We start from the raw sequence: 16,136 nt of genomic DNA on the forward strand, positions 1-16,136 counted from the left end.
CTAGTCCCTAGTAATTAAAGCGTTAAAATAGAAAAACAATTTGCAAATTTCACAAAGCAAGGCATTCATCATTCAACTTCCATTAATCTATTCAGATAAACAAACTCTCATTAAATTTTATATATCTGCTCAATACCTCTTAAACAGAATATTAATAAACCTTCCTTGTTATGTGCTCAATGTATGAAACATAGATTATGGGGCTTTTGTTGGAAGAAAACAATATTTTGTTCTAATGTTTAAGGTTAACTTCCTTAGGTTGGGATTATTTTATTTTATTTTACTTTTTTTTTAATATCTATACATATAACATAAAACACAATGCATCTTTAACCCATGTAACGAGCTTTCGGCTAATGACTCCCAGACCAGTTGATCTTAGGGCATTAGGTGTTGAGACACCCCTACGAGCTTAGTAACTCGGGTTGCAGATACTGATACGTAGATAGTGCAATGTTTGATTTCCTTAAGCTTTTCTCCTTAACCCATGTAACAAGCTTTGGGCCAATAGCTCCCAAGTCAGTTGACTTTAGGGTATTAGGTGTTAAAACACCCCTTAGGGCTTAATTGCTTAGGTTAGGGAGGCTACGAAATCAAACTTATCTACGTTTTTATTATCATCATTTTCTTTTTCTTTTTCTTTTTCTTTTTCTTTTTTTTTCTTTTTTTCTTTTTTGCAAATTATAGACTATCCCTATCCCTTAGTTGTTACCTTTAACAAAAGAACATAAATAATGTAATAATCCAATGTGCAACCCACAATCATATGTTAAAGTGTGTGTGTGAAAATGAAGGTTTAAGAATACTTGTTAAATGAGTATATGAGCAGAATTAAGTGATAACAATGCGAGAGTTTGTAAACCTGAATATTTCAAGAAGTATTCTAATAGGCCTTGTTATGAATATTGCAAATAACCATTAGAAAATGTTTACTAAGATGCGTCTCAAGAGTCATTCCCCCTTACTCTACCATCCTAGTAATAACAGTTTTGCCCAATGGTTTTTAAACAAAAACAGTTAGTTGGTTAGTTTTTTTTTTTTTTTTTAATTACTACTACCCTCTCCCCCCAACCAAAACGAGACATTGTCCTCAATGTTCTAAGGTAGAAAGATAGAGTATAGAAGACATCACCTGAAACAACGAACACTGACAAACCTGAAACACACTTAAACAAATATAAAAAATAACAGAACAAAATACTATGTTAGAAATAAAACCAAAAGACACAAGGATTCACAAACGAAGGCTCAAATCCAATCTAAGCTTTTTACGGCTTTCTGTAGTTGACCAATTGATGCGACTCATGGAAGGATCAATTACAGGGGTGAAAGATTGTAGTTTGTCGATCAATTGTTCAGCCGTAGCAGCAGAGATTATGATTTGTCGTGCCGAAGATGTTAGAAATTCCTGTTCCACAGCTTGATCAAGAAAAGACAACAAAGTATCATAAAAACCATTAACATTGAGCAAACCTATAGGTTTATGGTGAATGTGAAGTTGGGCCCAAGAGGAAATATGAAAGATCTCTTCCAATGTGCCCAGACCACCTGGTAAGGCAATGAAGGCATCAGCATGGTTAAACATTGTATTCATTCGATCAAACATTGTGGAGACCTGTAGTTCCTCTCCAATTGTTCTTCCAATGATGTCCCCTTTTGTTAAAGCTTCGGGGACGACCCCCAAAACTTGACTACCTCCTAAAAATGCAGCTATTGCCACACCCCCCATTAACCCAAGGCTGCCTCCCCCATACACTAAATGAATCTTTTTCTCAGCTAGTACCTGACCAAGATGATTTGCTGCTTCTAAAAAAGCTATTTCCTTCCCAGGACTGGATCCACCGAAAACACAAATATTTTTGATGTGATAACTTGAGGGACCTGCCATTTCTACACACTTCTATATCTGTCTAATGTAAGGGATAAGTAGAAATGAGGGGAAGGAAGAGAAGATTTTATAGATGAGAAATTGAAGATGCAATCATACCACCTATATGTAGGCCAGCTGGAGTCTCACACTCTTTCTCTCTCTTTATTTATTTATTTATTTATTTTGAAAAAGCATGTGTATGTACAGGTAGTTGTGATTGTGGCTCACATATTCCCTTGGTTTTACGTCCAAGAACGGCTTAAACGCCCTCTATGGGTCGGGGATAGGCTTCCCATCCAGTTTTCTTAAAAACTGGCAAACAGGGTCTTTTTTAGTCAGATTCCCAAGACTAAGTCTATCATGTTCTTTATGAAAATGGGGCCATAAATCATGAATTGCACGATGCACATCTCCACTAGGATGCGTCTCAAGGGTCAACAAAAGATTATCTAAAGACCCCTTACTCAGGCCATCCTTAATGAATTGTATTTTATCTTCACGGTTTATAGATACCATTCCTAAAGAATGACATGTTGCATTACAAGTCCATCTGGCACATCGGTGACAGACTTTCAGTCGTTTTGCACGACGTTTCTTTGCAAAAGTGCTTTTACCTGTTCCAGGCATGTGTGAAATGAAAGAATCGGAGGACTCACCTAATAATCGGACCTTTGCTTCAATCAGCCAGCGAATATCTTCAGGAATTCCATGATTCATCAACAACTTCAATCTTGCACACCTAGCACAGTAAATTTTTGTAATCGCATTCTAAGGCAGAGCAGGAAAATACTTTTTCAATTTTTCAAGAGTGGTGTCCATTTTGAAATGAGAATTGGAGAAGAGATTCAAAGAAGAGAGAAAGAGCAAAGAATTGCACAAATATATACAGATATCAGTTATTATGGGAAACTGAAAGAACCGACTAAAGTCACGGAGTACCGTTATCCGCCTTTTGACCGGGGTGAGAGAAACTAACAAAACACAAAACAATGTGAGAAAACGAATCAATCTTTATATACAGGATCACTCAATTCAATAGAGTCATTTTCAACTGAAAAATTGTCAAAGTAGACTTTCAAACGATGTCCATTTACCTTGAAAACATTGCCATTCTTTGGATTCTCGATATCACAGGCCCCATATGGATACACATGTTTCACAATGAAAGGACCACTCCATCTTGATCTTAGTTTTCCAGGAAATAAATGGAGTCGAGAATTATAAAGCAAGACTTTTTGACCAACATTGAATGTTTTTCTCAATATTTTCTTGTCATGCAACTCTTTGATTCTTGCTTTATGAATTCTTGAATTTTCATATGCATCATTTCTTATTTCCTCAAGCTCATTTATTTGTAATTTTCGCAGTTGACCAGCATCATCAAGGTTTGAATTAAAAGCTTTAATAGCCCAATAAGCTTTATGTTCAAGTTCCACAGGCAAGTGACAAGGTTTTCCATAGACTAGTCTATAAGGTGACATACCTAATGATGTTTTATAAGCAGTTCGATAAGCCCAAAGTGCATCATTAAGTCTTAAAGACCAATCTTTCCTATTAGGGTTTACTGTTTTCTCCAAGATTTGTTTGATCTCCCTATTAGCAAGCTCTACCTGTCCACTAGTCTGAGGGTGATAAGGGGTGGCAACTTTGTGAGTGATTCCATATTTCTTCATTAAAGACTCAAATGGCTTATTGCAGAAATGTGTTCCACCATCACTTATCATGGCTCGAGGGATTCCAAATCGACTTAAGATATTTTCTTTCAAGAATTTTATCACTGTTTTGTGATCATTGTTTCGACTTGGAATTGCCTCTATCCATTTTGAAACATAATCTACTGCGACTAATATGTACACGAAACCAAATGATGAAGGAAATGGACCCATGAAATCTATACCCCAACAGTCAAAGATCTCAATGACAAGAATAGGATTTAAAGGCATCATGTGACGTTTTGAAATAGATCCCAACTTTTGACAATTTTCACAAATCTTACAGAATGCATGTGAGTCCTTGAACATGGTGGGCCAGTAAAATCCGCATTGTAAGATTTTTGCAGTTGTCTTTCTTGATGAGAAATGGCCCCCACATGCCTCAGAATGACAAAATTTAATGACACTACTTACCTCATTGTCAGGAATGCATCTTCGAAATATTTGATCAGGACAATATTTGAATAAATAAGGGTCATCCCAATAAAAGTTCTTTACTTCGTTCAAGAATTTTCTTTTGTCTTGGGTACTCCAATGAGCTGGCAATTGTCCTGAAACAAGAAAATTAACAATATTAGCAAACCAAGGCATCGTAGAGACAGAAAATAAAGATTCATCAGGAAAGTAGTCATCGATTGGTGTGATGTCAGATTTTGAATCTGTTGTCAATCTTGACAAATGATCGGCGACAACATTTTCGGTGCCTTTCTTGTCTTTGATTGTGATATCAAATTCTTGAAGTAACAAAATCCACCGAACCAATCTAGCCTTAGAATCTTTCTTAGAAAGAAGATATTTCAATGCTACATGATCACTGTAAACAACAACAGGTGAGCCAACAAGATAAGACCTGAATTTTTCACATGCAAATACTACTGCAAGTAATTCTTTTTCAGTAGTGGTGTAATTCATTTGAGCACTATTTAAAGTTTTACTTGCATAGTAAATCACATAAGGTTTCTTATCTTTTCTTTGTCCCAAGACAGCACCCACGGCATAATCACTAGCGTCACACATTATTTCAAAAGGTAAAGACCAATCAGGAGGTTGAATGATAGGAGCAGAAGTAAGCAAGTTTTTAAGTTTAACAAAGGCTTCTTCACAATGTTCAGTCCATTCAAAAATATTATCCTTTGTTAGAAGGTTGCTCAAGGGCTTAGATATTACACTAAAATCTTTGATGAACCTTCTATAAAAACCAGCATGTCCTAAGAATGATCTAACATCTTTAATGGATTTTGGTGTTGGCAAGTTAGCAATTAACTCGATTTTAGATTTGTCAACCTCAATTCCTTTTGATGAAACAATGTGACCAAGTACAATGCCGTTTGTTACCATAAAGTGACATTTTTCCCAATTCAGTACAAGATTCTTCTCTTCACACCTGCTCAAAACCTTTTCTAAGTTAGTCAAACAATCATCAAATGAATCACCAAAAACAGAAAAATCATCCATAAAAATCTCAAGAAAATGTTCAACCATATCACTAAATATACTAAGCATGCATCTTTGAAACGTGGCTGGTGCATTACATAATCCAAAAGGCATCCTTCGATATGCAAAAGTGCCAAATGGACATGTGAAAGTAGTTTTCTCTTGATCTTCCAATGAAATTTCAATTTGGTTATAACCTGAATAGCCATCTAGGAAACAATAAAATTCATGACCTGCAACTCTTTCTAGGATTTGATCCATGAAAGGTAAGGGAAAATGATCTTTTCTAGTCATTGAATTAAGTTTCCTATAATCAATGCACATGCGCCAACCAGTAATAGTCCTAGTTGGAATTAACTCATTTTTTTCATTTGTTATCACAGTGACTCCAGACTTCTTAGGTACCACTTGAGTAGGACTTACCCATTTGCTGTCAGAAATAGGATAAATGATTCCATTATCTAGAAGCTTAATGACTTCATTTTTCACTACTTCTTTCATATTAGGATTAAGCCTTCGTTGCATTTCTCTAGAAGGTTTAGCATTTTCCTCCAAATAAATCCTGTGAGTGCAAATCAAAGGACTAATTCCTTTTATGTCAGCTATGGTCCATCCTAATGCATTTTTATGCATTTTCAGAGTTTGTAATAACTTACCTTCTTGCTGTGCATTAAGTTTGGAAGAGATTATTACCGGAAAAGTTTCATTTTCTCCCAAAAATGAGTATTTGAGATTGAGGGGTAACGGCTTCAAATCAGGTTTTGGTGGTTGAACACTTGAAGGTATTGGCTCAATTGATCGTGGCGGTAATTCCTCAATTTGTGGTCTCCAATTACTTGCCTTTAATTCTTCCTGAAAATAAACCATTTGCAAATCATCAGATTCATCAATCTCAATTTCATTGGAAGTGGTTTGAAATTGATCATGAACTAATTTTTCAGTAAAGTCCACTTCCTGTAAATCATTATCATCCCCAGGTTGCTTGCAAATGTTGAAAATATTCATCTCCAATGTCATGTTTCCAAAAGATAGCTTCATTAGTCCATTCCTACAATTAATCAATGCATTAGAAGTTGCAAGAAATGGACGTCCTAAAATAACAGGAAATGAATTACATGCTTCAACAGGTTGTGTATCCAAGACAATAAAATCCACAGGATAAATGAACTTATCGACTTGTACTAACACATCTTCAAGTATTCCTCTAGGCACTTTTACAGATCTATCGGCAAGTAAAAGAGTTACAGAAGTTGGTTTTAACTCACCTAGATTGAGACTTTGAAAAACTGAATATGGAAGTAAATTCACACTAGCTCCAAGATCAAGTAAAGCTCTTTCAATTTTATGTTCTCCAATAAAGCATGAAATTGTAGGACAACCAGGGTCTTTATATTTCAATGCATTATTGTTCTGAAGAATGGCACTTACTTGTTCGGCTAAAAAGGCTTTCTTTTTCACATTCAGTTTTCTCTTCACAGTGCACAGATCTTTCAAAAATTTAGCATAAGAAGGAACATGTTTAATAGCATCCAGCAAAGGTATATTGATCCTTACCTGTTTGAAAGTTTCAAAGATTTCAGAGTTGTGATTGACTTTCCTTTGTTTAGTCATGGCATGAGGAAATGGAAGTGCTGGCGGAGAATCAGTCTTTTCTTTGCAATGATCAGATTCAACCCCTTCCTTACCCTCAGAGATTGATTCATCATCATTCTCACAAGGTTCAAGAATGGGTTTTTTAATAACCTTACCACTACGAAGAGTGATGACTGATTTGGCTTGATCCATGTGTTGGCTTCCAGAACTACTTGCATTTACATTGTATTGCCCCTTTGGATTTTGTTGTGGTTGAGAAGGAAACTTACCTTTCTCTTGGAAACTGAGAGCAGATGTGAACTTTGCAAGAGTATCTTTAAAATCTGTCATGCTTTGAGCAAGTTGAGTGTTAATTGCCTATTGCTTTTCCATAAATGCATGCAATGTTTCCTCAAGATTTCTTCTAGGAGGGGGAGCATAAGGAGGTGCATATCCATGAGAATATTGGAAATTATGATGTGCTTGAAACGGTGGCTGTGAAGTTTGAGCATTATTGTTCTCACTCTTCCAACTAAAATTTGGATGATTTCTCCAACCAGGGTTATATGTTTGCGAATATGGGTTATGGTTGGGCCTTTGAAAATTGTTTAATGCATGGGCTTGTTCATGGAGACATTCTTTAAAAGAAGGCAAGGTTGGACAGTCATTGGTTGAATGTTCGTTGGTTTCACAGATTTGACATGCAATGTCTTGAACAGATTTTAGTTGACCACTCTTTTTTAATTCTAGTGCCTCAACCTTTCTAGCTAAAGATGAAAACTTGGCTTGGAGGTCATGATCTTCCCTAAGGTTGTACATACCTCCACTAGATGTATGAGGTTGGGTTTTACTTGGTGCCTCATAAGTACCTGTGGTGTCCCAATTTTGCGCATTTTCAGCTAGCAAGTCTAGGTATTCCATTGCTTCATTAGGGTCTTTATCCTCAAAAGTTCCATTGCACATTAATTCAACCATTTGCCTATCTCTAGGAGTTAACCCTTCATAAAAATGTGAAACTAATCTCCATGTTTCAAAACCATGATGGGGGCAAGTATTAAGTAAGTCTCGATACCTATCCCAACATTGATAAAATGTTTCTCCTGGTTTTTGAGAGAAAGTAATAATTTGTCTTTTGAAAGAGTTTGTTCTGTGGGATGGAAAAAAATTTTTTAAAAATTGTTGTTGCATTTCATCCCAAGCACGAATGGATCCAGGTCTCAAATTTTGTAGCCATGTTTTAGCTTTATCTTTTAATGAAAAAGGAAAAAGCTTCAATCTAATGGTGTTCATGCTACAATTTGAGTCATTATATGTGTTGCAAACTTCCTCAAATTCCCTTAAATGCAAGTATGGATTTTCTAAATCTAAGCCATGAAAAGATGGTAAAAGTTGAATAATGCCTGTCTTAAAATTAAAATGAGATGCATCAGGAGGAAAAACTATGCATGAGGGTGCACTTGTTCTTGTGGGATTCATGTGGTCTCTAAGAGTTCTAACCCGAATATTCTCATTATTCTCATTATGAAGTGAATGGTTATCTTCTTCAGCCATATTTTCTGAAAATGATGAGGATACCCTACAAAGTCTACCACTTAATGTACGTGACCACACTCTCATGCACGTGTAAGAAGAAAATAAAAGAAAGAAGAAAACAAAAGAAAGAGAAACAAAACAAAAGAAACAAAGTTAGATACAAGAAAAAGAGAAAAGAGAAAAGAGAAAATAAAATAAATACTATAATTTGTACAAGAATTTACCTCCCCGGCAACGGCGCCAAAAACTTGACACGACCAAAAGATTGATGTCTTCTCCCAAGTGCAGGAGTGTCGAAGTAATAAATAACCCGGCAAGACCGGGGTCGAACCACAGGAAGGTTACTTGTATAAATTATAAGCAACAATAATACTACAACAATAGTAACAACAACAACAACAACAACAACAACAACAATAGTGATAATAATAATAGTGAAGAAGAAGAGGAAGAAGTTGATGAGAACTTTGAGATGAAAGATTAACGTAAGGATTAAACAATGATAACAACAAATGTCAAGGTTAGAGGATCCACTAATGGTACTTCAAACAAGTATAGTATAAACTCTTATTATTCAATTGGAAACCACACACAAGGAGGTTCCAATCAGATTATAAATTGTTAACATGATTACATTAGCTATCTTATTCGAATAATGCTAATACTTGTAAATGTTGTCAGGCATTTATGATTATAACTTATGTTAACAACAAATCAAGTTCCTTTCATAGCTCAGGTGTCGGTTATACCATACAGTATGGGCTATGAAAGTGCCAAGTATTTGTTGTACCAAATGTTATACAACATAAATCTAGATTAACCATTTAACAAGCAAAGTATTATAAGTGAACAAGATAGCAAATATAAAGCATGTTAGTATCCAACATTAAGGTCCATGTTAAGTTTATATTATACTTATTCTTACACCATTAGTGTACCCTTTTCACCTTGACATAATTAACTTAGCTAGACATAATGAAAGAAAGAAACATAAATAAACAAGGAAAGGAAATGAAAAGCATAAGCAAGAGATTAATATAAGCAAAACTTAAGCATTACAAAATATAAAGAGAGAGCAAGAGCATGATCTTGATCTGGAAACCAAGATGCCTAAATACATGGCAAATGCCTCCTTTTATAGGCCAAAATTCGGAACTATTGATTTGTTGACTAATTGATGAGTGGGTGGCCACATCTTGACTTGGTGACAATTCTTATCTTCTTGTCTGCCAAAAACGTCATTGATGACGTCATAATTTGAACAAACTTGAATCATGAAAGTTCTAGGAAATTGTCTCATCTTTCCAGGGTAAACATTTGAGATCATTTGAACTTCTAGAACTCGAGATATGGGCTGAACACTGAACAGTGTCTGGGCTGCAGGACAGATTCGGACTTCTTCTTTGTTGCTACAATTTGGACTTGAAAACGGCCTTGTTAAATCTTGGGCTCCACATGAAAGTTGTAGGCCTATGTCTTATCTTTCCATCCATATAAAATGGACCTAAATCCACGATCTACAGCTCCAGATATGACCCAATTACCGAACTGTGTTCCAATTTGGACTGCACCAGCATCTCTTTGGCCATCTTTTTGTCCTTTCAATTTCAGTACTTCAACTCATCAATCAATTCTTTCATTTATGTGATAGGCCTGCATTTAAGATGAACATTTACCATAAATTAAAGGTATATTATATAATTAGATATGTTATTATAAAACATGCTTTAGTTAAGGAGTTATTGATACTTTAAGTGCAAAATGATGATATAAAACCTTGATAAAAATGCACTTTTAAGTACTAATCATGACTTAAGTAGGTAAATGTGTTTTATAATTTTTCTTTCGTGAAATTGTTGTATTTTATTTTTTTGAATTATATGAAAATTTTATGTTTTACAAGTCCCTCCCATTCACATTAGGAGTAGAATTTAGGTTCTTTGATCCATTTTTGTATAAGTTAGGAACTTAGGGATTATCCATGTAATTTTGTTATGCAGTAAACATGTAACGTGAATATAATAGTATACTCATATTATTTTTGTGTTTGGAATATTAAATGTATCAACTTATGCTTGGATATTATAATGTACTAGTTTATGTTTAGAATGCTAAAGTGTGTTGTGTTTATATATGGAATTTCAGTGCTTGGATGGTTCTCTTAATTACTAATTTATACATGTGATATGATATGGAGATTAAGTATGAAGTTTTGTCCCGAGTATATTCTCGAATGAATTAAATGTTGAATTGAAACTATTGTGGATGTGTTTATAGGTGGGTGGGATGTGATTATAAATGCATGAAATGTAAATTATCGATAACTTGAGACCTCTCGGTATAGGGGAGATTCTGCCAAAATTTTGTTAGAAATTTCGGTGAACTCAATGTAAAATAAATAAATAAATTATGCTCCATTTACCCTTTACGTGGAAGTTAAATGGATAAATTGATTTAACTATTGAGGCTGATACAATTGGTATTAGAACTTATAGTTGAAGTTTCAGGGATTGAAATACTGGTGTGATTTTGGAAACATGTTACAGGATGGATCGTACACGACAGGAAGCAAGAGCAGACCCGTCCCCTATGCAGGGGAGAGAGTATGGTTCACTATATGGGAACGAAAAAGAAGAGGATCCACTAATGGACATAGCCTCCTATCAACCTACAACATCGACCCATTCAGAGAGGGGAGAATCAGGGGGCATCAAGATGACCCTGCCTCTCATCAGATAGAAGTGTTACTACCTAGAGAAGCGGGTGGCCAAGGACCAGAACACAGGCCACCACTAGTTGCACCGACGGTCACCTCGAATCCATATTTGGACCCTATATTTCTGGAGCAGTTGGTCAAGGTAGTAGCTGATTAGTACTTAAAAGTGCATTTTTATCAAGGTTTTATATCTTTTTGCACTTGAAATATCAATAACTCCTTAACTAGAGCATGTTTTATAATAACAAGTCTGATATTATAAGATAGCTTTAATTTGTGGAAAATGTTCATTTTAAATGCAGGCCCATCACATAAATCAAAGGATTGATTGATGAGTTTAACTACTAAAATTAAGAAAACAAAGAGAGGGCTAAGCTTAGAAATGAGATGCTGATTGAATTCAAATTGGAACACCATTCAGTTATTGGATCATAACTGGAGCTATAGAACTTGGATTTAGGTCTGGTTTATATGGATAGAAAGGTAAGACATAAGCCTAAAACTTTCATGAAGAGTCCAAGATTCAAAAGGGCCGTTTTCAAGTTCAAATTGTAGCAACAACAGAGAAGTCGGAATCTATCCTGCAGCCCAGACACTGTTCCATGTTCAACCCATATCTCGAGTTCTAGAAGTCCAAATGACCTCATCCTTGTTTTTTTGGAAAGCTGAGACAATTTCCCAGAACCTTTATAAGGACTATCTGTTCAAATTCTGATGTTCGAAATGACGTTTTCTGCAGATAAGAAGATAAGAATTGTTACCAAGTCAAGAGGTGGACACCCACTGAACAATTAGTCATCAAATCAATAGTTCCAAATTTTAGCCTATAAAAGGAGGCATTTGCCATTTATTTTGGCATCTTGGTTTTCATATCAAGATCATTTTCTTGCTTTCTCTCTTTGTAATGTTCAAGTTTTCTTTCATATTAATCTCTTGTTTATGCTTTTCATCATAACTATATTCTTATCTAGTTCATTTATGTTCATCTTCATCATTATGTTTAGCTAAGTTTATTATGTAAAGGTGAAAAGGTTACACTAATGGTGTAAGAATAAGTATAGTATAAACTCAACATGGACTTTAATGTTTGATACTAACATTTTTGTATTTATTATCTTACCCACTCTTAATATCTTGCTTGTTAAATTGTTAATCTAGATTTGTGTTGAACAACCCTTGGTACAACAAATACTTGGCACTTTCATAGCCCAATTGTATGATATAACCGACACCTGTGCTATGAAAGGAATTTGATTTGTTGTTAACATAACTTATCACCATGAATACCTCACAACATTTACAAGTATTAACATTACTCAAATAAGATAATTAATATAATCATGTTAATAAATTATAATTGGATTGGAACCTCTTTTGTGTGTGGTTTCCAGTTGAATAATAAAAAGATTTTAGATTATACTTTTTTGAAATACCATTAGTGGATCCTCTAACCTTGACAATTATTTTATATTTTTTAAAATCTTTACATCAATATCACATCTCAAAGCTCTCTTCAACTCCTTTTCTGTTATTATCTATTTCTTTATTTGTAGTTTATACAGTTAACCTCCCTGTGGTTCGACCGCAGTCTTGTCGGGTTATTTATTACTTCGACACTCCTACATTTGGGAGAAGACATCTACGTGTACATATACATGTTTTTAGAAGATTTTATTGGCCCACCATGTTTAAAGACACACATGTGTTCGGCAAAGCTTGTGAAAATTGTCAAAAGTCAGGATTTATTTCAACACATAAGGAATCTTTAAATAATCTTCTATTGACTTTTGAGATGTATCCTGGTGGAGATGTGCATTGTGTGCAATTCATGATTTATAACCCAATTTTCATAACGAACATGCTCGTCATATTCTTGGGAATCTAACTAAAAAAGACCCTGTTTGGCAGTTTTTAAGAAAACTGGATGGGAAGCCTATCCCTGACCCATAGAGGGCATTTAAGCCGTTCTTGGATGTAAAATTAAGGGAAGATGTGAGTCACAATCACAACTACATATACATATACATGTTTTTTTAAAAAAGAGAGAGAGAGAGAGAGAGAAAGAGACTCCAACTGGCCTACATATAGGTGGTATGATTGCATTTTTAATTTCTCATCTATAAAATCTTCTCTTCCATCCCTTCATTTCGACTCAACCCACACATTCAACAAATATAGAAGTGTGTAGAAATGGCAGGTTCCTCAAGTCATCATAGAAGAAATATTTGTGTTTTCGGTGGATCTAGTCCTGGAAAAGAAAACGAGTTTTTAGAATTAGCAAATCATCTTGGTCAAGTACTAGCTGAGAGAAAGATTCATTTAGTGTATGGGGGAGGCAGCCTTGGGTTAATGGGGGGTGTCAATAGCTGTATTTTTAAGAGGTAGGCAAGTTTTGGGGGTCGTCCCCAAAGCTTTAGCAAATGGGGACATCATTGGAAAAACAATTGGAGAGGAACTACAAGTCTCCACAATGTCTTATCGATTGAATGCAATGTTTAACTATAGGTTTGTTAAATGTTAATGGTTTTTATGATAATTTGTTGTCTTTTCTTGATCAAGTTGTGGAACAAGAATTTCTAACATCTTCGGCACGACAAATCATAATCTCTGTTGCTACTGCTGAACAATTGATTGACCAACTATAATCTTTCATCCCTGTAATTGATCCCTCTATGAGTCGCATAAACTGGTCAACTATGGACAACCGTAAAAAGCTTAGATTGGATTTAAGCCTTCATTTGTGAAACCTTGTGTCTTTTGGTTTATTAATAGCATATTATTTTGTTTTGTTTGTTTAAGTGTGTTTCAGGTTTATCAGTGTTCGTTGTTTCAGGTGATGTTTTCTATACTATATCTTTCTACCTTAGGACATTGAGAACAACGTCTCATTTTGGTTGGGGGGAGAGGGTAGTAGTTGACATTAAAAAAAAACTAGCTTACTAACTGTTTTTGCTATTATTAAAACCATTTGACAAAACTGTTATTAGGATGGTAGAGTAAGGAGGAATTTTATTGACTCTTGAGACGCATCTTGGTAAACATTTTTCAATGGTTAATTGCAATATTCATAACAAGGTCTATCACACATTTCTCTTGAAATATTCAAGTTTACAAACTCTCGCAATGTTATCACTTGATTCTACTCATATACTCATTTATCAAGTATTCTTAAACCTTCATTTTCAGACACACACTTTAACATATGATTGTGGGTTGCACATTGGATTATTACATTATTTATGTTCTTTTGTTAAAGTAACAACTAAGCGAAAGGGATAATATATAATTTGCAAAAAAAATAAAAATTGATGATAATAAAAATGTAGATAAGTTTGGTTATGCTTTTCATCATAACTATATTCTTATCTAGTTTATTCATGTTCTTCTTTTTCATTATGTTTAGTTAAGTTTATTATGTCAAGGTGAAAAGGTTACACTAATGGTGTAAGAATAAGTATAGTATAAACTCAACATGGACTTTAATGTTTGATACTAACATGTTTTGTATTTATTATCTTACTAACTCTTAATACCTTGCTTGTTAAATGGTTAATCTAGATTTGTGTTGAACAACCCTTGGTACAACAAATACTTGGCACTTTCATAGCCCAACTGTATGGTACAACCGACACCTGTGCTATAAAAAGAACTTGATTTGTTGTTAACATAACTTATCACCATGAATACCTCACAACATTTACAAGTATTGGCATTACTCAAATAAGACAATTAATATAATCATGTTAATAAATTATAATCCAATTGGAACCTCCTTTATGTGTGGTTTTCAGTTGAGTAATAAAAAGAGTTTATATTATACTTTTTTGAAATACCATTAGTGGATCCTCTAACCTTGACAATTGTTTTATATTTGTTTAAATCTTTACATCAATATCACATATCAAAGCTCTCTTCAACTCCTTTTCTGTTATTATCTATTTCTTTATTTGTAGTTTATACAGTTAACCTCCCTGTGGTTCGACCTCGGTCTTGCCGGGTTATTTATTACTTCGACACTCTTACACTTGGGAGAAGACATCAACTCTTTGATCGTGTCAATAGCAGCAAGGATGGTCATAGGTGCATCTTCCACTCCTCAGATAGAAAGAGTAGTCACCCTGGTTCAATAGGTGAAGGGCATGTGGGAAATGGGTTGCACGACCTATTCAGGGCAAGAAGATTCCGATGTAGCAAGACATTAGTTGAGGAAGGTAGAAAGGATCATATATCATATGCAAGTGCCAGAGGAAATTTGAGGAGATTGTGTAACCCAACTATTAACGGAGAGTGCCCACTCCTGGTGGGAGACTATTAAAGAAAGAAAAAAAGGAGAAAAATTGAGGTAGAAAAACTTTTGAGAAAAATTCGAGGAGCAGTACCACTCCTAGCAGCACTAGAAAGAGAAAGAATAGGAGTTCCTAGATCTGAAATAGGGGAATATGACCATCCTGGAGTATGAGAGGAGGTTTTAGGACTTATCTATCTTTTCCATCACCTATCTTCCCATTAAGCATCATTAAGTGGAATGGTTTCGGGATGGGCTTAGGTAGGAGCTGAAATTAATTTTGATTGCTATGGAGTTTCAGTTGGTCCGAGAGTTAGTGTGAGTTGCTCAGGGTATGGAAAGAGTAATGAATGACACCAAAAGGTCAACAAGTGAGCAAAGTCAGACTACAAGGTTCAAAATAAAGGACTTTATACCTCCTATAGGGAGGAATCCTCCTCTGAAGAAAGGAAAAAGTGGGTCATCATTTGGGTCACTTCCAAGAAGAGGGGGGAGTTTTTTTCATGGTAGGAGTTTCAAGAGGTGATAGACGAGTTAATGTTGGGGGATCCGTGGGAGGTCAGACCCGCCAAGGGACAAGTGTTATATAATTTTTGTGTAGGTAGATGTGTTGTATAATTTTTCTTTTGTGAAATTGTTGTATTTTATTTTTTTTAATTATATGGAAAATTTATGTTTTGCAAGTCCCTTCCATTCATGTCAGGAGTAGAATTTAGGTTCTTTGATCCCTTTTTGTTTAAGTTAGGAACTTAGGGATTATCCATGTAAATTTGTTATGCAGTAAACATGTAACCTGAATATAATAGTATACTCGTATTATTTTTGTGTTTGGAACATTAAATGTATCAACATATGCTTGGGATATTATAATGTACTAGTTTATGTTTAGAATGCTAAATTGTGTTGTGTTTATATATGGAATTTTAGCGCTTGGATGGTTCTCTTAATTACTAATTTATGGATGTGATATAAGATGGAGATTGAGTATGAAGTTTTGTCTTGAGTATATTCTCG

General features: G+C 34.8%; 1 protein-coding gene and 1 pseudogene across 1 annotated transcript; both read right to left on the minus strand.

The window, feature by feature from the left end:
• Positions 1-594: 594 nt before the first annotated feature.
• On the minus strand, positions 595-2,083 carry LOC133682295 (probable cytokinin riboside 5'-monophosphate phosphoribohydrolase LOGL10). Its single transcript, XM_062105577.1, has one exon. It carries the CDS (start codon positions 1,886-1,888, stop codon positions 1,235-1,237), a length of 654 nt encoding a protein of 217 aa, XP_061961561.1. The 5' UTR covers positions 1,889-2,083; the 3' UTR covers positions 595-1,234.
• Positions 2,084-2,685: 602 nt separating this feature from the next.
• LOC133682294 (uncharacterized) overlaps positions 2,686-16,136 on the minus strand; it is a 107,529-nt pseudogene continuing 94,078 nt past the window's right edge.

Source organism: Populus nigra, chromosome 2, assembly GCF_951802175.1.
Source record: "Populus nigra chromosome 2, ddPopNigr1.1, whole genome shotgun sequence".
Lineage (NCBI taxonomy): Eukaryota > Viridiplantae > Streptophyta > Magnoliopsida > Malpighiales > Salicaceae > Populus > Populus nigra.

Coding starts and splice junctions, on each gene's coding strand:
- LOC133682295 (XM_062105577.1), bottom strand. CDS start 1,888: ATGGCAGGTCCCTCAAGTTATCACATCAAAAATATTTGTGTTTTCGGT.